The sequence below is a fragment of the Heptranchias perlo genome, unplaced genomic scaffold (genome assembly GCF_035084215.1).
Source record: "Heptranchias perlo isolate sHepPer1 unplaced genomic scaffold, sHepPer1.hap1 HAP1_SCAFFOLD_501, whole genome shotgun sequence".
Taxonomy (NCBI): domain Eukaryota; kingdom Metazoa; phylum Chordata; class Chondrichthyes; order Hexanchiformes; family Hexanchidae; genus Heptranchias; species Heptranchias perlo.
Window position 1 is genome coordinate 61,042 of NW_027139518.1, and position 24,891 is coordinate 85,932.

The following is a 24,891-nucleotide window of genomic DNA, read 5'->3' on the forward strand; positions in this document are numbered from 1 at the left end:
GAGTACAGATTCATAGCTCCTTGAAAGTGGAGTCACAGGTGGATAGGGTGGTGAAGAAGGCATTCAGCATGCTTGGTTTCATTGGTCAGAACATTGAATGCAGGAGTTGGGATGTCTTGTTGAAGTTGTACAGGGCATTGGTGAGGCCACACTTGGAGTACTGTGTACAGTTCTGGTCACCCTATTATAGAAAGGATATTATTAAACTAGAAAGAGTGCAGAAAAGATTTACGAGGATGCTACCGGGACTTGATGGTTTGACTTCCAGGGAGAGGTTAGACAGACTGGGACTTTTTTCCCTGGAGAGTAGGAGGTTAAGGGGAGATCTTATAGAAGTCTATAAAATAATGAGGGGCATAGATAAGGTCGATAGTCAAAATCTTTTCCCAAAGGTAGGGGAGTCTATAACGAGGGGGCACAGATTTAAGGTGAGAGGGGAGAGATACAAAAGGGTCCAGAGGGGCAATTTTTTCACTCAAAGGGTGGTGAGTGTCTGGAACGAGCTGCCAGAGGCAGTAGTAGAGGCGGGTACAATTTTGTCTTTTAAAAAGCATTTGGACAGTTACATGGGTAAGATGGGTATCGAGGGATATGGGCCAAGTGCAGGCAATTGGGACTAGCTTAGTGGTATAAACTGGGCGACATGGACATGTTGGGCCGAAGGGCCTGTTTCCATGTTGTAACTTCTATGATTCTATGATTCTATGAACTGAGAGAGAGTGAGGAACTGGGAGAGAGTGAGTAACTTGGAGAGAGTGTGAGTAACTGAGAGAGAGTGAGAAACTGGGAGAGAGTGAGGAACTGGGAGAGAGTGAGTAACTTGGAGAGAGTGTGAGTAACTGAGAGAGAGTGAGAAACTGGGAGAGAGTGAGGAACTGGGAGAGAGTGTGAGCAACAGAGACAGAGAGTTAGGAACTGGGAGAGAGTGTGAGTAACAGAGACAGAGAGTGAGGAACTGGGAGAGTGTGTGAGTAACAGAGACAGAGAGTGAGCAACTGGGAGAGAGTGTGAGCAACAGAGACAGAGAGTTAGGAACTGGGAGAGTGTGTGAGTAACAGAGACAGAGAGTGAGGAACTGGGAGAGTGTGTGAGTAACAGAGACAGAGAGTGAGGAACTGGGAGAGAGTGTGAGCAACAGAGAGAGAGAGAGAACTTACTAATCTACTTGGCAACATTATAGGCCTCTTCTTTTAATCTAATACTGTCCTTAACTTCTTTAGTTCGCCACGGATGGATCACTTTTCCCATGGGGTTTTTAATTCCTCAATGGAAAGTGTATTCATTGAGAATTTGGAAAGTGGGATTAGGCTGGATGGCTCATTTTCGGACGGCACGGACACAATGAGCTGAATGGCCTCCTTCTGTGCCGTAAATTTTTTATGATTCTATGATTCTAACTATGAATTATTTCTTTAAATGTTTACCATTGCTTATCTACTGTCATACCCTTTACTTTAATTTCTCAATCTACCGTAGCCAACTTGCCCCTCATACCTATGTAATTGGCTTTATTTAAGTTTAAGACTCTAGTTTCGGACTTAAGTACATCACTCTCAAACTCAATGTGAAATTCTATCATATTATGATCACTCTTCCCCAGAGGACCCTTTACTGTGAGATTAACTCTGTCACATTTCACAATACAAGGTCTAAAATAGCCTGTTCCCTGGTTGGTTCCATGACGTATTGCTCGAGGAAACTGTCTCGAATGCATTCCATGAACTCGTCCTCCAGACTACTTTTGCCAATTTGATATGTCCAGTCTATATGAAAATTAAAGTCCCCCATGATTACTGCATTTCCTTTGTTACAAGCTCCTATTAATTCATGATTAATACTCTGTCCAATGGTATAGCTACTATTAGAGGGCCTATAAACTACCTCCACCAATGTTTTCTGTCCCTTGTTATTTCTTATCTCCACCCAGACTGATTCTACTTCCTGATCTTCTGAGCCGAGATCCTTTCTCACTACTGTCCTTATCTCATCCTTTATTATCAGAGCTGCACTCCCTCCTTTTCCACTCTGCCTGTCTTTTCGAAAAGTCAAGTACCCTCGAATATTTAGTTCTCAACCTTGGTCACCCTGCAACCGTTTCTCAGTAATGGAACACCCGAGTGAGGGCAGGAGATAGAGAGAGTGTGATCAAGTGAGAGAGGGAGCAAGATAGAGTGAGAGTGAGAGCAACTGAGAGAGGGCGGGAGACATAGTGAGCAACTGAGAGAGAGAGGGAGATAGAGAGAGCGAGTGAGCAACTAAGAGAGGGAGGAAGATAGAGTGAGTCAGCAACTGAAAGAGAGAGAGGGGGGGAGAAATAAAGAGAGATAGAGTGAGCAAGCAATTGAGAGATGGAGAAAGATAAAAGAGCGAGCAACTGAGAGAGGGAGGGAGAGGGAGGGAGAGGGAGAGATAGAGAGAGATAGAGAGAGTGAGCAACTGAGATAGAGAGCTCGATAGATAGATAGATAGATAGATACGAGATAGATAGAGGGATGGATAGACAGTGAGCAACTGATAGAGATAGAGTGATAGAAGATAGATATAAGACATAGACATGGATAGATGTAGAGGTACAGATAGTTATAGAGAGAGAGACAAATATACACGAGTTAGATCGATGGAGAGTGAGCAACTGAGGCAGAGATATATGTAAATAGAAAGATAGATGTATAGAGACAGATATACACACAGATAGATATACACACAGATAGATATACACACAGATAGATATACACACAGACAAATATACACACAGATAGACAGATATACACACAGATAGATATACACACAGACAGATATACACACAGATAGATATACACACAGATAGACAGATATACACACAGATAGATATACACACAGACAAATATACACACAGATAGACAGATATACACACAGATAGATATACACACAGACAGATATACACACAGATAGATATACACACAGATAGACAGATATACACACAGATAGATATACACACAGATAGACAGATATACACACAGATAGATATACACACAGACAAATATACACACAGATAGACAGATATACACACAGATAGATATACACACAGACAGATATACACACAGATAGATATACACACAGATAGACAGATATACACACAGATAGATATACACACAGATAGACAGATATACACACAGATAGATATACACACAGACAAATATACATACAGATAGACAGATTTACACACACAGATGGACAGATACACACACAGATAGACAGGTATACACATACAGATATACACACACAGATAGACAGATACACACACACAGATACACACACAGATAGACATACACACACAGATAGACAGATACACACACAGATAGACATACACACACAGATAGACAGATACACACACAGATAGACACACACACACAGATATACACACACAGATATACACACACAGACAGATATACACGCACACAGAGATATACACACAGATAGACATACACAGACAGATAGATATACAGACACAGACAGATACACACACAGAGATATACACACATAGCCAGACATACACACACACAGATAGACAGATATACACACAGACAGATATACACACAGACAGATATACACACACAGAGATATGCACACACACAGAGATATACACACACACACAGATATACACACACAGAGACAGATAATTTTTTTTATTCGTTCATAGGATGTGGGCGTCGCTGGCAAGGCCGGCATTTATTGCCCATCCCTAATTGCCCTTGAGAAGGTGGTGGTGAGTCGCCTTCTTGAACCGCTGCAGTCCGTGTGGTGACGGTTCTCCCACAGTGCTGTTAGGAAGGGAGTTCCAGGATTTTGACCCAGCGACAATGAAGGAACGGCGATATATTTCCAAGTCGGGATAGTGTGTGACTTGGAGGGGAACATGCAGGTGGTGTTGTTCCCATGCACCTGCTGCTCTTGTCCTTCTAGGTGGTAGAGGTCGCGGGTTTGGGAGGTGCTGTCGAAGAAGCCTTGGCGAGTTGCTGCAGTGCATCCTGTGGATGGTACACACTGCAGCCACTGTGCGCTGGTGGTGAAGGGAGTGAATGTTTAGGGTGGTGGATGGGGTGCCAATCAAGCGGGCTGCTTTATCCTGGATGGTGTCGAGCTTCTTGAGTGTTGTTGGAGCTGCAGTCATCCAGGCAAGTGGAGAGTATTCCATCACACTCCTGACTTGTGCCTTGTAGATGGTGGAAAGGCTTTGGGGAGTCAGGAGGTGAGTCACTCGCCGCAGAATACCCAGCCTCTGACCTGCTCTTGTAGCCACAGTATTTATATGGCTGGTCCAGTTAAGTTTCTGGTCAATGGTGACCCCCAGGATGTTGATGGTGGGGGATTCGGTGATGGTAATGCCATTGAATGTCAAGGGGAGGTGGTTAGACTCTCTTGTTGGAGATGGTCATTGCCTGGCACTTATCTGGCGCGAATGTTACTTGCCACTTATGAGCCCAAGCCTGGATGTTGTCCAGGTCTTGCTGCATGCAGGCTCGGACTGCTTCATTATCTGAGGGGTTGCGAATGGAACTGAACACTGCAGTCATCAGCGAACATCCCCATTTCTGACCTTATGATGGAGGGAAGGTCATTGATGAAACAGCTGAAGATGGTTGGGCCTAGGACACTGCCCTGAGGAACTCCTGCAGCAATGTCACACACAGACAGATATACACACAGACAGATATACACAGATAGATATACAAAGATATACACAGAGAGATATAGCACAAAACCCCATCAAAGCCGCATTTTTAAAGTTAACTATAATCTCCGTACCACATGATCACAGACACCAACTGCATAATGGCTTCATTCAGGCAGTCGAAGAAATCACGGATTGCCTTTCCACCGTCCTTCATATTTCCAACCACAAGCCCAAAGGACATGGAGAATACGACGAGCCCCAGAGCATTGACGGCATTGACAGCGCCCGGGATTGGGATGATCTCCTCACTCATCTCCTGCAGCAGCTGCACGGCCTGTGTCACGTTACTGACCATGGAACTCAGGCCCACACTGTCATTCTCTGCAATGATTGGCAGAAACTTTCTCATGCCATAGTTGGTTTTAAACTAAAAGGAAAGCAAAGGACATGCAGTGTTCATTCAAGGTGAAAAAGGGACAGGTCAAAGGATAGCAGCACAAGCACGAAACACACCTCACAGGAGTACAGCAGGGAATAACAGCTGGACAATACAGGAGCGACAGACCAGGCTATATCTGGGGCTGTGGGGGTTAAAAAATTGAATAACAGATACCCGGGAGTGAGTTACAGACTGGAATCTAATCGAGGGGTTCGGGGGGGTTTATATATAGAATAACAGATACCCGGGAGTGAGTTACAGACTGGAATCTAATCGAGGGGTTCGGGGGGTTTATATATAGAATAACAGATACCCGGGAGTGAGTTACAGACTGGAATCTAATCGAGGGGTTCGGGGGTTCATATATGGAATAACAGATACCCGGGAGTGAGTTACAGACTGGAATCTAATCGAGGGGTTCGGGGGGTTTATATACAGAATAACAGATACCCGGGAGTGAGTTACAGGCTGGAATCTAATCGAGGGGTTCAGGGGTTTATATATAGAATAACAGATACCCGGGAGTGAGTTACAGACAGGAATCTAATCGAGGGGTTCAGGGGTTTATATATAGAATAACAGATACCCGGGAGTGAGTTACAGGCTGGAATCTAATCGAGGGGTTCGGGGGTTCATATATGGAATAACAGATACCCGGGAGTGAGTTACAGACAGGAATCTAATCGAGGGGTTCGGGGGGTTTATATATAGAATAACAGATACCCGGGAGTGAGTTACAGACTGGAATCTAATCGAGGGGTTCGGGGGGTTTATATATAGAATAACAGATACCCGGGAGTGAGTGACAGGCTGGAATCTAATCGAGGGGTTCGGGGATTCATATATGGAATAACAGATACCCGGGAGTGAGTTACAGACAGGAATCTAATCGAGGGGTTCGGGGGTTCATATATGGAATAACAGATACCCGGGAGTGAGTTACAGACAGGAATCTAATCAAGGGGTTCGGGGGGTTTATATATAGAATAACAGATACCCGGGAGTGAGTTACAGACTGGAATCTAATCGAGGGGTTCGGGGGGTTTATATATAGAATAACAGATACCCGGGAGTGAGTTACAGGATGGAATCTAATCGAGGGGTTTGGGGGTTCATATATGGAATAACAGATACCCGGGAGTGAGTTACAGTCAGGAATCTAATCGAGGGGTTCGGGGGTTCATATATGGAATAACAGATACCCGGGAGTGAGTTACAGACTGGAATCTAATCGAGGGGTTCGGGGGGGTTTATATATAGAATAACAGATACCCGGGAGTGAGTTACAGGCTGGAATCTAATCGAGGGGTTCGGGGGTTTATATATAGAATAACAGACACCCGGGAGTGAGTTACAGACAGGAATCTAATCGAGGGGTTCGGGGGAGTTTATATACAGAATAACAGATATCCAGGAGTGAGTTACAGACTGGAATCTAATCGAGGGGTTCGGGGGGTTTATATATAGAATAACAGATACCCGGGAGTGAGTTACAGGCTGGAATCTAATCGAGGGGTTCGGGGGGGTTTATATACAGAATAACAGATATCCAGGAGTGAGTTACAGACTGGAATCTAATCGAGGGGTTCAGGGGTTTATATATAGAATAACAGATACCCGGGAGTGAGTTACAGGCTGGAATCTAATCGAGGGGTTCGGGGCATTTTATATAGAATAACAGATACCCGAGAGTGAGTTACAGGCTGGAATCTAATCGAGGGGTTCGGGGCATTTTATATAGAATAACAGATACCCGAGAGTGAGTTACAGACTGGAATCTAATCGAGGGGTTCGGGGGGGTTTATATATAGAATAACAGATACCCGAGAGTGAGTTACAGACTGGAATCTAATCGACGGGTTCGGGGGGGTTTATATATAGAATAACAGAGGGTTTTGTATAGCTGCAGCATAACTTCTGCTCCCTTGTACTCTAGTCCTCGAGATATAAAGGCCAATATTCCATTTGCCTTCTTGATTATTTTCTGCACCTGTTCATGACACTTCAATGATCTATGTACCTGAACCCCTAAGTCCCTTTGGACATCCACTGTTTTTAACTTTTTACCATTTAGAAAGTACCCTGTTCTATCCTTTTTTGATCCAAAGTGGATGACCTCACATTTGTCTACATTGAATTCCATTTGCCACAGTTTTGCCCATTCACCTAATCTATCAATATCACTTTGTAATTTTATGTTTTCATCTACACTGCTTACAATGCCACCAATCTTTGTGTCATCGGCAAACTTAGATATGAGACTTTCTATGCCTTCATCTAAGTCGTTAATAAATATTGTGAATAATTGAGGCCCCAAGACAGATCCCTGCGGGACTCCACTAGTCACATCCTGCCAATGTGAAAATTTTTGCACAATTTTCTGAGATTTGCCTACAGAAAAAAAAATATTGTGCAAATAATAGGGTAATAATCGTGGGGGATTTCAACTTCCCCAATATTAACTGGGATACTCAGAGTGTAAAAGGCTTAGAGGGTACAAAATTCTTAACGTGCATCCAGGAGAGCTTTTTGAGCCAGCATGTAGAAAGTCCTACAAGAGAGGGGGCGGTACTGGACCTAATTCTAGGGAATGTGGCCGGCCAAGTGGAAGAAGTGCTAGTAGGTGAGCACTTTGGTGACAGTGACCATAATTCGGTGAGATTTAAGGTGGTCATGGAAAAGGACAGGGAGGGGCCGGAAATAAAGGTTCTAAATTGGGGGAAGGCCGATTTTAATAGGATAAGGCAGGATCTGGCCAAAATGGACTGGGATCAGCTGCTTGTAGGAAAATCCGCATCGGAGCAATGGGAGTCTTTCAGAAGGGAGATTGAGACCATACAATGGCAACATGTTCCCGTAAAGGTCAAGGGTGGTTCCAAGAACTCCAGGGAACCTTGGATGTCAGGGGATATACGAGAATGGATTAGGAAAAAAAGGAGGGCTTTTGGCAGATACAAAAGGCTAAAGACGGAGGAAGCCCTAGAGGAGTACAAAAAGTGCAGGGGGATACTTAAAAAAGAAATTAGGAGATCAAGGAGGGGCCATGAAATAACACTGGCAAGCAAAATAAAGGAAAATCCTAAGATGTTTTATAAGTATATTAAGGGTAAGAGGATGACTAGGGAAAAAATAGGGCCCATTAGGGACAAAAATGGCAATCTGTGTGTGGAGCCGGCAGATGTAGGAGGGGTTCTAAATGAATTTTTTGCATCTGTTTTCACTATGGAGAAGGACGATGTAGACATAGAAATACGGCAGGGGGACTGTGATATACTCGAACATATTAACATCGAGCGGGAGGAGGTATTGGCGGTTTTAGCAGGCCTAAAAATGGATAAATCCCCAGGCCCGGACGAAATGTATCCCAGGCTACTGTGTGAGGCAAAGGAGGAGATTGCGTGGGCTCTGACACATATATTCAGAACCTCTCTGGCCACAGGGGATGTGCCAGAGGACTGGAGAACCGCTAATGTAATACCATTATTCAAGAAGGGGAGTAGGGAAAAACCGGGGAACTACAGGCCAGTGAGCCTAACATCAGTGGTAGGAAAATTATTGGAAAAAATTCTGAAGGACAAAATTAGTCTCCACTTGGAGAAGCAAGGATTAATCAGGGATAGTCAACATGGCTTTGTCAAGGGAAGATCATGTCTGACTAATTTGATTGAATTTTTTGAGGGGGTGACTAGGCGTGTGGATGAGGGTAACGCAGTGGATGTGGTATACATGGATTTCAGTAAGGCCTTCGATAAAGTCCCGCACAGGAGACTGGTCAAGAAGGTACGAGCCCATGGAGTCCAGGGTGCCTTGGCACTTTGGATACAAAACTGGCTTAGTGGCAGAAGGCAGAGGGTGATGGTCGAAGGTTGTTTTTGTGACTGGAAGCCTGTGGCCAGTGGGGTACCACAGGGATCTGTGCTGGGGCCCTTGCTGTTTGTGGTCTACATTAACGACTTGGATATGAATGTAAAAGGTATGATCAGTAAGTTCGCTGATGATACAAAAATTGGTAGGGTGGTAAATAGCGAGGAGGATAGCCTCAGTCTGCAGGACGATATAGATGGGTTGGTCAGATGGGCGGAACAGTGGCAAATGGAATTTAACCCGGAAAAGTGCGAGGTGATGCACTTTGGAGGGACTAACAAGGCAAGGGAATACACAATGAATGGGAAGACCCTAGGCAAGACAGAGGGTCAGAGGGATCTTGGTGTGCAAGTTCACAGATCCCTGAAGGCGGCGGAACAGGTCGATAAGGTGGGAAAGAAGGCATATGGGATACTTGCCTTTATTAGCCGAGGCATAGAATATAAGAGCAAGGAGGTTATGATGGAGCTGTATAAAACACTGGTTAGGCCACAGCTGGAGTACTGTGTGCAGTTCTGGTCGCCGCACTACAGGAAGGATGTGATCGCTTTGGAGAGGGTGCAGAGGAGATTCACCAGGATGTTACCAGGGCTGGAGCGCTTCAGCTATGAAGAGAGACTGGGAAGATTGGGTTTGTTCCTTGGAGCAGAGGAGGCTGAGGGGGGACATGATTGAGGTGTACAAAATTATGAGGGGCACAGATAGGATGGATACTAAGGAGCTTTTTCCCTTCGTTGAGGGTTCTATAACAAGGGGGCAAAGATTCAAGGTAAAAGGCGGGAGGTTTAGAGGGGATTTGAGAAAGAACTTTTTCACCCAGAGGGTGGTTGGAGTCTGGAACTCACTGCCTGAAAGGGTTGTGGAGGCAGGAACCCTCACAACATTCAAGAAGCATTTGGATGAGCACTTGAAATGCCATAGCATACAAGGCTACGGACCAAATGCTGGAATATGGGATTAGATTAGACTGGGCTTGATGGCCGGCGCGGACACGATGGGCCGAAGGGCCTCTATCCGTGCTGTGTCACTCTATGACTCTATGACTCTATGACTCTACCCATTATCCCTACTCTCTGTCGCCTTTCGCTCAGCCAACTTCCTAACCAAGTCCGTACTTTTCCCTCGATTCCATGGGCTTCTATCTTAGCTAACAGTCTCTTATGTGGGACCTTATCAAATGCCTTCTGGAAGTCCATATAAATAACATCCATTGACATTCCCCTATCCACTACTTTAGTCACCTCTTCAAAAAATTCAATCAGGTTTGTCAGGCACGACCTACCTTTCACAAATCCATGCTGGCTCTCTCTGATTAACTGAAAATTCTCGAGGTGTTCAGTCACCCTATCCTTAATTATAGACTCCAGCATTTTCCACAACAGATGTTAGGCTAACTGGTCTATAATTCCCTGGTTTCCCTCTCTCTCTTTTCTTAAAAAGCGGAGTGACGTGCAATTTTCCAATCTAGAGGGACAGTTCCTGAATCTAGAGAACATTGAAAGATTATAGTTAGGGCATCTGCAATGTGCTCACCTACTTCCTTTAAAACCCTGGGATGGAAACCATCTGGTCCTGGGGATTTGTCACTCTTCAGTGCTATTATTTTCTTCATTACTGTTGCTTTACTTATGTTAATTTAATTGAGTCCCTGTCCCCGATTCAATATTAGTTTTCTTGGGATTTCCGGCATGCTATCCTCTTTTTCTACTGTAAATACTGATGCAAAGTAATTGTTCAACATGTCCGCCATTTCCCCATTGTCAATGACAATATCCCCACTTTCAGTTTTTAAGGGGCCAACACTGCTCCTGACCACCCTCTTTCTCCTAATATAACTATAAAAGTTCTTCATATTGGTTTTGATATCCCTTGCGAGTTTCTTTTCATACTCTCTTTTTGTAGCTCTTACTATCTGTTTTGTGACCCTTTGTATCTTTCCCATTCTGTGCCATTTTTTTCCTTTTTGTATGCCCTTTCCTTATGTCTTATACTGTCCCTTACCTCTTTAGTTGTCCATGGCTCGTTTTTTTGGCAAGTCGAGTTCTTGCCCCTCAGGGTTATAAACCGATTCTGTATCACGTTAAATGTTTCTTGAAACATTTCGCACTGATCATCAGTCGTTTTACCCATTAACAGATTTGCCCAGTTTACTGTGGACAGTCTCTGTCTCATCCCATTGAAGTCGGCCTTACCCAAGTCTAGAATCTTAGCAGCTGATTCACTTTTTTCCCTTTCAAACACTACATTTAACTCGATCATGTTATGATCACTATTGGATAGATGTTCACGCACAGTTAAGCCGTTAACTAAATCTGGTTCATTACTCATTACTAAATCTAGTATGGCTTGCCCCCTTGTTTCCTCCAGGACTGTACTGTAACACTCCCTGATTCTATACCCTGTTTCTGTACTGTGACACTCTCTGATTCCATACCCTGTTTCTGTACTGTGACACTCTCTGATTCTATACCCTGTTTCTGTACTGTAACACTCTCTGATTCTATACCCTGTTTCTGTACTGTAACACTCTCTGATTCTATACCCTGTTTCTGTACTGTAACACTCTCTGATTCTATACCCTGTTCCTGTACTGTAACACTCTCTGATTCTATACCCTGTTTCTGTACTGTAACACTCTCTGATTCTATACCCTGTTTCTGTACTGTAACACTCTCTGATTCTATACCCTGTTCCTGTACTGTAACACTCTCTGATTCTATACCCTGTTCCTGCACTGTGACACTCTCTGATTCTATACCCTGTTTCTGTACTGTGACACTCTCTCATTCTATACCCTGTTTCTGTACTGTGACACTCTCTGATTCTACACCCTGTTCCTGCACTGTGACACTCTCTGATTCTATACCCTGTTTCTGTACTGTAACACTCTCTGATTCTATACCCTGTTTCTGTACTGTAACACTCTCTGATTCTATACCCTGTTTCTGTACTGTAACACTCCCTGATTCTATACCCTGTTTCTGTACTGTGACACTCTCTCATTCTATACCCTGTTTCTGTACTGTAACACTCTCTGATTCTATACCCTGTTTCTGTACTGTAACACTCCCTGATTCTATACCCTGTTTCTGTACTGTGACACTCTCTGATTCTATACCCTGTTTCTGTACTGTAACACTCCCTGATTCTATACCCTGTTTCTGTACTGTGACACTCTCTGATTCTATACCCTGTTTCTGTACTGTAACACTCTCTGATTCTATACCCTGTTTCTGTACTGTAACACTCTCTGATTCTATACCCTGTTTCTGTACTGTAACACTCCCTGATTCTATACCCTGTTTCTGTACTGTAACACTCTCTGATTCTATACCCTGTTTCTGTACTGTAACACTCCCTGATTCTATACCCTGTTTCTGTACTGTGACACTCTCTGATTCTATACCCTGTTTCTGTACTGTAACACTCCCTGATTCTATACCCTGTTTCTGTACTGTAACACTCTCTGATTCTATACCCTGTTTCTGTACTGTAACACTCTCTCATTCTATACCCTGTTTCTGTACTGTAACACTCTCTGATTCTATACCCTGTTTCTGTACTGTAACACTCCCTGATTCTATACCCTGTTTCTGTACTGTGACACTCTCTGATTCTATACCCTGTTTCTGTACTGTAACACTCCCTGATTCTATACCCTGTTTCTGTACTGTAACACTCTCTGATTCTATACCCTGTTTCTGTACTGTAACACTCTCTCATTCTATACCCTGTTTCTGTACTGTAACACTCCCTGATTCTATACCCTGTTTCTGTACTGTAACACTCTCTGATTCTATACCCTGTTTCTGTACTGTAACACTCTCTGATTCTATACCCTGTTTCTGTACTGTAACACTCTCTGATTCTATACCCTGTTTCTGTACTGTAACACTGTCTGATTCTATACCCTGTTTCTGTACTGTAACACTCTCTGATTCTATACCCTGTTTCTGTACTGTAACACTCTCTGATTCTATACCCTGTTTCTGTACTGTAACACTCTCTGATTCTATACCCTGTTTCTGTACTGTAACACTCTCTGATTCTATACCCTGTTCCTGTACTGTAACACTGTCTGATTCTATACCCTGTTTCTGTACTGTAACACTCTCTGATTCTATACCCTGTTTCTGTACTGTAACACTCTCTGATTCTATACCCTGTTTCTGTACTGTAACACTCTCTGATTCTATACCCTGTTTCTGTACTGTAACACTCTCTGATTCTATACCCTGTTTCTGTACTGTAACGCTCTCTGATTCTACACCCTGTTCCTGCACTGTGACACTCTCTGATTCTATACCCTGTTTCTGTACTGTAACACTCTCTGATTCTATACCCTGTTCCTGTACTGTAACACTCTCTGATTCTATACCCTGTTTCTGTACTGTAACACTCTTTGATTCTACACCCTGTTCCTGCACTGTGACACTCTCTGATTCTATACCCTGTTTCTGTACTGTAACACTCTCTGATTCTATACCCTGTTTCTGTACTGTAACACTCTCTGATTCTATACCCTGTTTCTGTACTGTAACACTCTCTGATTCTATACCCTGTTTCTGTACTGTAACACTCTCTGATTCTATACCCTGTTTCTGTACTGTAACACTCTCTGATTCTATACCCTGTTTCTGTACTGTAACACTCTCTGATTCTATACCCTGTTTCTGTACTGTAACACACTCTGATTCTATACCCTGTTTCTGTACTGTAACACTCTCTGATTCTATACCCTGTTTCTGTACTGTAACACTCTCTGATTCTATACCCTGTTTCTGTACTGTGACACTCTCTGATTCTATACCCTGTTTCTGTACTGTAACACTCTCTGATTCTATACCCTGTTCCTGCACTGTGACACTCTCTGATTCTATACCCTGTTTCTGTACTGTAACACTCTCTGATTCTATACCCTGTTTCTGTACTGTAACACTCCCTGATTCTATACCCTGTTTCTGTATTGTGACACTCTCTCATTCTATACCCTGTTTCTGTACTGTAACACTCTGATTCTATACCCTGTTCCTGTACTGTAACACTCTCTGATTCTATACCCTGTTTCTGTACTGTAACACTCCCTGATTCTATACCCTGTTTCTGTACTGTGACACTCTCTCATTCTATACCCTGTTTCTGTACTGTAACACTCTCTGATTCTATACCCTGTTTCTGTACTGTAACACTCTCTGATTCTATACCCTGTTTCTGTACTGTGACACTCTCTGATTCTATACCCTGTTTCTGTACTGTAACACTCCCTGATTCTATACCCTGTTCCTGTACTGTAACACTCTCTGATTCCATACCCTGTTTCTGTACTGTGACACTCTCTGATTCTATACCCTGTTTCTGTACTGTAACACTCTCTGATTCTATACCCTGTTTCTGTACTGTGACACTCTCTGATTCTATCAGATGTTTCAGTACTGTAACACTCTCTGATTCTATACCCTGTTCCTGTACTGTAACACTCTCTGATTCTATACCCTGTTTCTGTACTGTAACACTCCCTGATTCTATACCCTGTTTCTGTACTGTAACACTCCCTGATTCTATACCCTGTTTCTGTACTGTAACACTCTCTGATTCTATACCCTGTTTCTGTACTGTAACACTCCCTGATTCTATACCCTGTTTCTGTACTGTAACACTCTCTGATTCTATACCCTGTTTCTGTACTGTAACACTCCCTGATTCTATACCCTGTTCCTGTACTGTAACACTCTCTGATTCTATACCCTGTTCCTGTACTGTAACACTCCCTGATTCTATACCCTGTTTCTGTACTGTAACACTCTCTGATTCCATACCCTGTTCCTGTACTGTAACACTCTCTGATTCCATACCCTGTTTCTGTACTGTAACACTCTCTGATTCTATACCCTGTTTCTGTACTGTAACACTCTCTGATTCTATACCCTGTTTCTGTACTGTAACACTCTCTGATTCTATACCCTGTTTCTGTACTGTAACGCTCTCTGATTCTATACCCTGTTTCTGTACTGTGACACTCCCTGATTCTATACCCTGTTTCTGTACTGTAACACTCTCTGATTCTGTACCCTGTTTCTGTACTGTAACACTCCCTGATTCTATACCCTGTTTCTGTACTGTAACACTCCCTGATTCTGTACCCTGTTTCTGTACTGTAACACTCTCTGATTCTATACCCTGTTTCTGTACTGTAACACTCTCTGATTCTATACCCTGTTTCTGTACTGTAACGCTCTCTGATTCTATACCCTGTTTCTGTACTGTGACACTCCCTGATTCTATACCCTGTTTCTGTACTGTAACGCTCTCTGATTCTATACCCTGTTTCTGTACTGTGACACTCCCTGATTCTATACCCTGTTTCTGTACTGTAACACTCTCTGATTCTGTACCCTGTTTCTGTACTGTAACACTCTCTGATTCTATACCCTGTTTCTGTACTGTAACACTCTCTGATTCTATACCCTGTTTCTGTACTGTAACGCTCTCTGATTCTATACCCTGTTTCTGTACTGTGACACTCCCTGATTCTATACCCTGTTTCTGTACTGTAACACTCTCTGATTCCATATCCTGTTTCTGTACTGTAACACTCCCTGATTCTATACCCTGTTTCTGTACTGTAACACTCCCTGATTCTATACCCTGTTTCTGTACTGTAACACTCTCTGATTCTATACCCTGTTTCTGTACTGTAACACTCTCTGATTCTATACCCTGTTTCTGTACTGTAACACTCCCTGATTCTATACCCTGTTTCTGTACTGTAACACTCCCTGATTCTATACCCTGTTCCTGTACTGTAACACTCTCTGATTCTATACCCTGTTTCTGTACTGTAACACTCTCTGATTCTATACCCTGTTCCTGTACTGTGACACTCTCTGATTCTATACCCTGTTCCTGTACTGTAACACTCTCTGATTCTATACCCTGTTTCTGTACTGTAACACTCTCTCATTCTATACCCTGTTTCTGTACTGTAACACTCTCTCATTCTATACCCTGTTTCTGTACTGTAACACTCTCTGATTCTATACCCTGTTTCTGTACTGTAACACTCTCTCATTCTATACCCTGTTTCTGTACTATGACACTCCCTGATTCTATACCCTGTTTCTGTACTGTGACACTCCCTGATTCTATACCCTGTTTCTGTACTGTAACACTCTCTGATTCTATACCCTGTTTCTGTACTGTAACACTCTCTGATTCTATACCCTGTTCCTGTACTGTGACACTCTCTGATTCTATACCCTGTTTCTGTACTGTGACACTCCCTGATTCTATACCCTGTTTCTGTACTGTAACACTCTCTGATTCTATACCCTGTTTCTGTACTGTAACACTCTCTGATTCTATACCCTGTTCCTGCACTGTGACACTCTCTGATTCTATACCCTGTTTCTGTACTGTAACACTCTCTGATTCTATACCCTGTTTCTGTACTGTAACACTCCCTGATTCTATACCCTGTTTCTGTACTGTGACACTCTCTCATTCTATACCCTGTTTCTGTACTGTAACACTCCCTGATTCTATACCCTGTTTCTGTACTGTGACACTCTCTCATTCTATACCCTGTTTCTGTACTGTAACACTCTGATTCTATACCCTGTTCCTGTACTGTAACACTCTCTGATTCTATACCCTGTTTCTGTACTGTAACACTCCCTGATTCTATACCCTGTTTCTGTACTGTGACACTCTCTCATTCTATACCCTGTTTCTGTACTGTAACACTCTCTGATTCTATACCCTGTTTCTGTACTGTAACACTCTCTGATTCTATACCCTGTTTCTGTACTGTAACACTCTCTGATTCTATACCCTGTTCCTGTACTGTAACACTCTCTGATTCTATACCCTGTTTCTGTACTGTGACACTCTCTGATTCTATACCCTGTTTCTGTACTGTAACACTCCCTGATTCTATACCCTGTTCCTGTACTGTAACACTCTCTGATTCCATACCCTGTTTCTGTACTGTGACACTCTCTGATTCTATACCCTGTTTCTGTACTGTAACACTCTCTGATTCTATACCCTGTTTCTGTACTGTGACACTCTCTGATTCTATCAGATGTTTCTGTACTGTGACACTCTCTGATTCTATCAGATGTTTCAGTACTGTAACACTCTCTGATTCTATACCCTGTTCCTGTACTGTGACACTCTCTGATTCTATACCCTGTTCCTGCACTGTGACACTCTCTGATTCTATACCCTGTTTCTGTACTGTAACACTCCCTGATTCTATACCCTGTTTCTGTACTGTAACACTCTCTGATTCTATACCCTGTTTCTGTACTGAAACACTCTCTGATTGTATACCCTGTTTCTGTACTGTAACACTCTCTGATTCTATACCCTGTTCCTGTACTGTAACACTCCCTGATTCTATACCCTGTTTCTGTACTGTAACACTCTCTGATTCCATACCCTGTTCCTGTACTGTAACACTCTCTGATTCCATACCCTGTTTCTGTACTGTAACACTCTCTGATTCTATACCCTGTTTCTGTACTGTAACACTCTCTGATTCTATACCCTGTTTCTGTACTGTGACACTCTCTGATTCTATACCCTGTTCCTGTACTGTAACACTCTCTGATTCCATACCCTGTTTCTGTACTGTGACACTCTCTGATTCTATACCCTGTTTCTGTACTGTAACACTCTCTGATTCTATACCCTGTTTCTGTACTGAAACACTCTCTGATTGTATACCCTGTTTCTGTACTGTAACACTCTCTGATTCTATACCCTGTTCCTGTACTGTAACACTCCCTGATTCTATACCCTGTTTCTGTACTGTAACACTCTCTGATTCTATACCCTGTTTCTGTACTGTAACACTCTCTGATTCTATACCCTGTTTCTGTACTGTAACACTCCCTGATTCTATACCCTGTTTCTGTACTGTAACACTCTCTGATTCTATACCCTGTTTCTGTACTGTAACACTCCCTGATTCTATACCCTGTTCCTGTACTGTAACACTCTCTGATTCTATACCCTGTTTCTGTACTGTAACACTCTCTGATTCTATACCCTGTTTCTGTACTGTGACACTCTCTGATTCTATACCCTGTTCCTGTACTGTAACACTCTCTGATTCTATACCCTGTTTCTGTACTGTAACACTCTCTGATTCTATACCCTGTTCCTGTACTGTAACACTCTCTGATTCTATACCCTGTTTCTGTACTGTGACACTCTCTGATTCTATACCCTGTTTCTGTACTGTGACACTCTCTGATTCTATACCCTGTTTCTGTACTGTAACACTCTCTGATTCCATACCCTGTTTCTGTACTGTGACACTCTCTGATTCTATACCCTGTTTCTGTACTGTAACACTCTCTGATTCTATACCCTGTTTCTGTACTGTAACACTCCCTGATTCTATACCCTGTTTCTGTACTGTAACACTCTCTGATTCTATACCCTGTTTCTGTACTGTAACACTCTCTGATTCTATACCCTGTTTCTGTACTGTAACACTCTCTGATTCTATACCCTGTTCCTGTACTGTAACACTCCCTGATTCTATACCCTGTTTCTGTACTGTAACACTCTCTGATTCTATACCCTGTTTCTGTACTGTAACACTCTCTGATTCTATACCCTGTTTCTGTACTGTAACACTCCCTGATTCTATACCCTGTTTCTGTACTGTAACACACTGATTCTATACCCTGTTCCTGTACTGTAACACTCTCTGATTCTATACCCTGTTTCTGTACTGTAACACTCTCTGATTCTATACCCTGTTCCTGTACTGTAACACTCGCTGATTCTATACCCTGTTCCTGTACTGTAACACTCTCTGATTCCATACCCTGTTTCTGTACTGTGACACTCTCTGATTCTATACCCTGTTTCTGTACTGTAACACTCTCTGATTCTATACCCTGTTTCTGTACTGTAACACTCCCTGATTCTATACCCTGTTTCTGTACTGTAACACTCCCTGATTCTATACCCTGTTTCTGTACTGTAACACTCCCTGATTCTATACCCTGTTTCTGTACTGTAACACTCTCTGATTCTATACCCTGTTTCTGTACTGTAACACTCTCTGATTCTATACCCTGTTTCTGTACTGTGACACTCTCTGATTCTATACCCTGTTTCTGTACTGTAACACTCTCTGATTCTATACCCTGTTTCTGTACTGTAACACTCCCTGATTCTATACCCTGTTTCTGTACTGTAACACTCCCTGATTCTATACCCTGTTTCTGTACTGTAACACTCTCTGATTCTATACCCTGTTTCTGTACTGTGACACTCTCTGATTCTATACCCTGTTTCTGTACTGTAACACTCTCTGATTCTATACCCTGTTTCTGTACTGTGACACTCCCTGATTCTATCCCCTGTTTCTGTACTGTAACACTCTCTGATTCGATACCCTGTTCCTGTACTGTAACACTCTCTGATTCCATACCCTGTTTCTGTACTGTGACACTCTCTGATTCTATACCCTGTTCCTGTACTGTAACACTCTCTGATTCTATACCCTGTTTCTGTACTGTAACACTCCCTGATTCTATACCCTGTTTCTGTACTGTAACACTCTCTGATTCTATACCCTGTTTCTGTACTGTAACACTCTCTGATTCTATACCATGTTTCTGTACTGTGACACTCTCTGATTCTATACCCTGTTCCTGTACTGTAACACTCTCTGATTCTATACCCTGTTCCTGTACTGTAACACTCTCTGATTCTATACCCTGTTTCTGTACTGTAACACTCTCTGATTCTATACCCTGTTTCTGTACTGAAACACTCTCTGATTCTATACCCTGTTTCTGTACTGTAACACTCTCTGATTCTATACCCTGTTTCTGTACTGAAACACTCTCTGATTCTATACCCTGTTTCTGTACTGTAACACTCTCTGATTCTATACCCTGTTTCTGTACTGTAACACTCTCTGATTCTATACCCTGTTTCTGTACTGAAACACTCTCTGATTCTATACCCTGTTTCTGTACTGTAACACTCTCTGATTCTATACCCTGTTTCTGTACTGTGACACTCTCTGATTCTATACCCTATTCCTGCACTGTGACACTCTCTGATTCTATACCCTGTTTCTGTACTGTAACACTCTCTGATTCTATACCCTGTTTCTGTACTGTGACACTCTCTGATTCTATACCCTGTTTCTGTACTGTAACACTCTGATTCTATACCATGTTTCTGTACTGTAACACTCTGATTCTATACCCTGTTTCTGTACTGTGACACTCTCTGATTCTATACCCTGTTTCTGTACTGTAACACTCTGATTCTATACCCTGTTTCTGTACTGTGACACTCTCTGATTCTATACCCTGTTTCTGTACTGTAACACTCTGATTCTATACCATGTTTCTGTACTGTAACACTCTGATTCTATACCCTGTTTCTGTACTGTAACACTCTGATTCTATACCATGTTTCTGTACTGTAACACTCTCTGATTCTATACCCTGTTCCTGTCCTGTTGCACTCTCTGACTCTATACCCTGTTCCTGTACTGTGACACTCTCTGATTCTATACCCTGTTTCTGTACTGTAACACTCTCTGATTCTATACCCTGTTCCTGTCCTGTTACACTCTCTGACTCTATACCCTGTTCCTGTCCTGTTACACTCTCTGATTCTATACCCTGTTTCTGTACTGTAACACTCTCTGATTCTATACCCTGTTTCTGTACTGTGACACTCTCTGATTCTATACCCTGTTTCTGTACTGTGACACTCTCTGATTCTATACCCTATTCCTGCACTGTGACACTCTCTGATTCTATACCCTGTTTCTGTACTGTAACACTCTCTGATTCTATACCCTGTTTCTGTACTGTGACACTCTCTGATTCTATACCCTGTTTCTGTACTGTAACACTCTCTGATTCTATACCCTGTTTCTGTACTGTAACACTCTCTGATTCTATACCCTGTTTCTGTACTGTAACACTCTGATTCTATACCATGTTTCTGTACTGTAACACTCTGATTCTATACCCTGTTTCTGTACTGTGACACTCTCTGATTCTATACCCTGTTTCTGTACTGTAACACTCTGATTCTATACCCTGTTTCTGTACTGTGACACTCTCTGATTCTATACCCTGTTTCTGTACTGTAACACTCTGATTCTATACCATGTTTCTGTACTGTAGCACTCTGATTCTATACCCTGTTTCTGTACTGTAACACTCTGATTCTATACCATGTTTCTGTACTGTAACACTCTCTGATTCTATACCCTGTTCCTGTCCTGTTGCACTCTCTGACTCTATACCCTGTTCCTGTACTGTGACACTCTCTGATTCTATACCCTGTTTCTGTACTGTAACACTCTCTGATTCTATACCCTGTTCCTGTCCTGTTACACTCTCTGACTCTATACCCGGTTCCTGTACTGTGACACTCTCTGATTCTATACCCTGTTCCTGTCCTGTTACACTCTCTGATTCTATACCCTGTTTCTGTACTGTAACACTCTCTGATTCTATACCCTGTTTCTGTACTGTGACACTCTCTGATTCTATACCCTGTTTCTGTACTGTGACACTCTCTGATTCTATACCCTGTTCCTGTACTGTAACACTCTCTGATTCTATACCCTGTTCCTGTACTGTAACACTCTGATTCTATACCCTGTTTCTGTACTGTAACACTCTCTGATTCTATACCCTGTTTCTGTACTGTGACACTCTCTGATTCTATACCCTGTTCCTGTACTGTAACACTCTCTGATTCCATACCCTGTTTCTGTACTGTGACACTCTCTGATTCTATACTCTGTTTCTGTACTGTAACACTCTCTGATTCTATACCCTGTTTCTGTACTGTAACACTCTCTGATTCTATACCCTGTTTCTGTACTGTAACACTCTCTGATTCTATACCCTGTTCCTGTACTGTAACACTCCCTGATTCTATACCCTGTTCCTGTACTGTAACACTCCCTGATTCTATACCCTGTTTCTGTACTATAACACTCTCTGATTCTATACCCTGTTTCTGTACTGTAACACTCTCTGATTCTATACCCTGTTCCTGTACTGTAACGCCCTCTGATTCTATACCCTGTTCCTGCACTGTGACACTCTCTGATTCCATACCCTGTTTCTGTACTGTAACACTCTCTGATTCTATACCCTGTTTCTGTACTGTAACACTCCCTGATTCTATACCCTGTTTCTGTACTGTAACACTCTCTGATTCTATACCCTGTTTCTGTACTGTAACACTCCCTGATTCTATACCCTGTTTCTGTACTGTAACACTCTCTGATTCTATACCCTGTTTCTGTACTGTGACACTCCCTGATTCTATACCCTGTTTCTGTACTGTAACACTCTCTGATTCTATACCCTGTTTCTGTACTGTAACACTCTCTGATTCTATACCCTGTTTCTGTACTGTAACACTCTCTGATTCTATACCCTGTTTCTGTACTGTAACACTCCCTGATTCTATACCCTGTTTCTGTACTGTAACACTCTCTGATTCTATACCCTGTTTCTGTACTGTAACACTCTCTGATTCTATACCCTGTTTCTGTACTGTAACACTCTCTGATTCTATACCCTGTTTCTGTACTGTAACACTCTCTGATTCTATACCCTGTTTCTGTACTGTAACACTCTCTGATTCGATACCCTGTTTCTGTACTGTAACACTCTCTGATTCTATACCCTGTTTCTGTACTGTAACACTCTCTGATTCTATACCCTGTTTCTGTACTGTAACACTCTCTGATTCTATACCCTGTTTCTGTACTGTGACACTCTCTGATTCTATACCCTGTTTCTGTACTGTAACACTCTGATTCTATACCATGTTTCTGTACTGTAACACTCTGATTCTATACCCTGTTTCTGTACTGTAACACTCTCTGATTCTATACCCTGTTTCTGTACTGTAACACTCCCTGATTCTATACCCTGTTTCTGTACTGTAACACTCTCTGATTCTATACCCTGTTTCTGTACTGTAACACTCTCTGATTCTATACCCTGTTTCTGTACTGTAACACTCTCTGATTCTATACCCTGTTTCTGTACTGTAACACTCTCTGATTCTATACCCTGTTTCTGTACTGTAACACTCTCTGATTCGATACCCTGTTTCTGTACTGTAACACTCTCTGATTCTATACCCTGTTTCTGTACTGTAACACTCTCTGATTCTATACCCTGTTTCTGTACTGTAACACTCTCTGATTCTATACCCTGTTTCTGTAATGTAACACTCTCTGATTCTATACCCTGTTTCTGTACTGTGACACTCTCTGATTCTATACCCTGTTTCTGTACTGTAACACTCTGATTCTATACCATGTTTCTGTACTGTAACACTCTGATTCTATACCCTGTTTCTGTACTGTAACACTCTCTGATTCTATACCCTATTTCTGTACTGTAACACTCTGATTCTATACCCTGTTCCTGTACTGTGACACTCTCTGATTCTATACCCTGTTCCTGTCCTGTTACACTCTCTGATTCTATACCCTGTTTCTGTACTGTAACACTCTCTGATTCTATACCCTGTTTCTGTACTGTAACACTCTCTGATTCTATACCCTGTTCCTGTCCTGTTACACTCTCTGACTCTATACCCGGTTCCTGTACTGTGACACTCTCTGATTCTATACCCTGTTCCTGTCCTGTTACACTCTCTGATTCTATACCCTGTTTCTGTACTGTAACACTCTCTGATTCTATACCCTGTTTCTGTACTGTAACACTCTCTGATTCTATACCCTGTTTCTGTACTGTAACACTCTCTGATTCTATACCCTGTTTCTGTACTGTAACACTCTCTGATTCTATACCCTGTTTCTGTACTGTAACACTCTGATTCTATACCCTGTTCCTGTACTGTAACACTCTCTGATTCTATACCCTGTTTCTGTACTGTAACACTCTCTGATTCTATACCCTGTTTCTGTACTGTAACACTCTCTGATTCTATACCCTGTTTCTGTACTGTAACACTCTGATTCTATACCCTGTTCCTGTACTGTAACACTCTCTGATTCTATACCCTGTTTCTGTACTGTAACACTCTCTGATTCTATACCCTGTTTCTGTACTGTAACACTCTCTGATTCTATACCCTGTTTCTGTACTGTAACACTCTCTGATTCTATACCCTGTTTCTGTACTGTAACACTCTCTGATTCTATACCCTGTTTCTGTACTGTAACACTCTCCGATTCTATACCCTGTTTCTGTACTGTAACACTCTGATTCTATACCATGTTTCTGTACTGTAACACTCTCTGATTCTATACCCTGTTTCTGTACTGTAACACTCCCTGATTCTATACCCTGTTTCTGTACTGTGACTCTCTGATTCCATACCCTGTTCCTGTACTGTAACACTCTCTGATTCTATACCCTGTTTCTGTACTGTAACACTCTCTGATTCTATACCCTGTTCCTGTACTGTAACACTCCCTGATTCTATACCCTGTTCCTGTACTGTAACACTCCCTGATTCTATACCCTGTTTCTGTACTATAACACTCTCTGATTCTATACCCTGTTTCTGTACTGTAACACTCTCTGATTCTATACCCTGTTCCTGTACTGTAACGCCCTCTGATTCTATACCCTGTTCCTGCACTGTGACACTCTCTGATTCTATACCCTGTTTCTGTACTGTAACACTCTCTGATTCTATACCCTGTTTCTGTACTGTAACACTCCCTGATTCTATACCCTGTTTCTGTACTGTAACACTCTCTGATTCTATACCCTGTTTCTGTACTGTAACACTCCCTGATTCTATACCCTGTTTCTGTACTGTAACACTCTCTGATTCTATACCCTGTTTCTGTACTGTGACACTCCCTGATTCTATACCCTGTTTCTGTACTGTAACACTCTCTGATTCTATACCCTGTTTCTGTACT

General features: G+C 42.3%; 1 protein-coding gene across 1 annotated transcript in view; it reads right to left on the bottom strand.

The window, feature by feature from the left end:
- Nucleotides 1–4,766: 4,766 nt before the first annotated feature.
- LOC137314402 (excitatory amino acid transporter 1-like) overlaps nucleotides 4,767–24,891 on the bottom strand; it is an 83,969-nt gene continuing 63,844 nt past the window's right edge. The window contains exon 4 of the mRNA XM_067979771.1: nucleotides 4,767–5,081. Within this exon, the coding sequence (XP_067835872.1) occupies nucleotides 4,767–5,081 (315 nt within the window). The remainder of the gene's footprint in view (nucleotides 5,082–24,891) is intronic.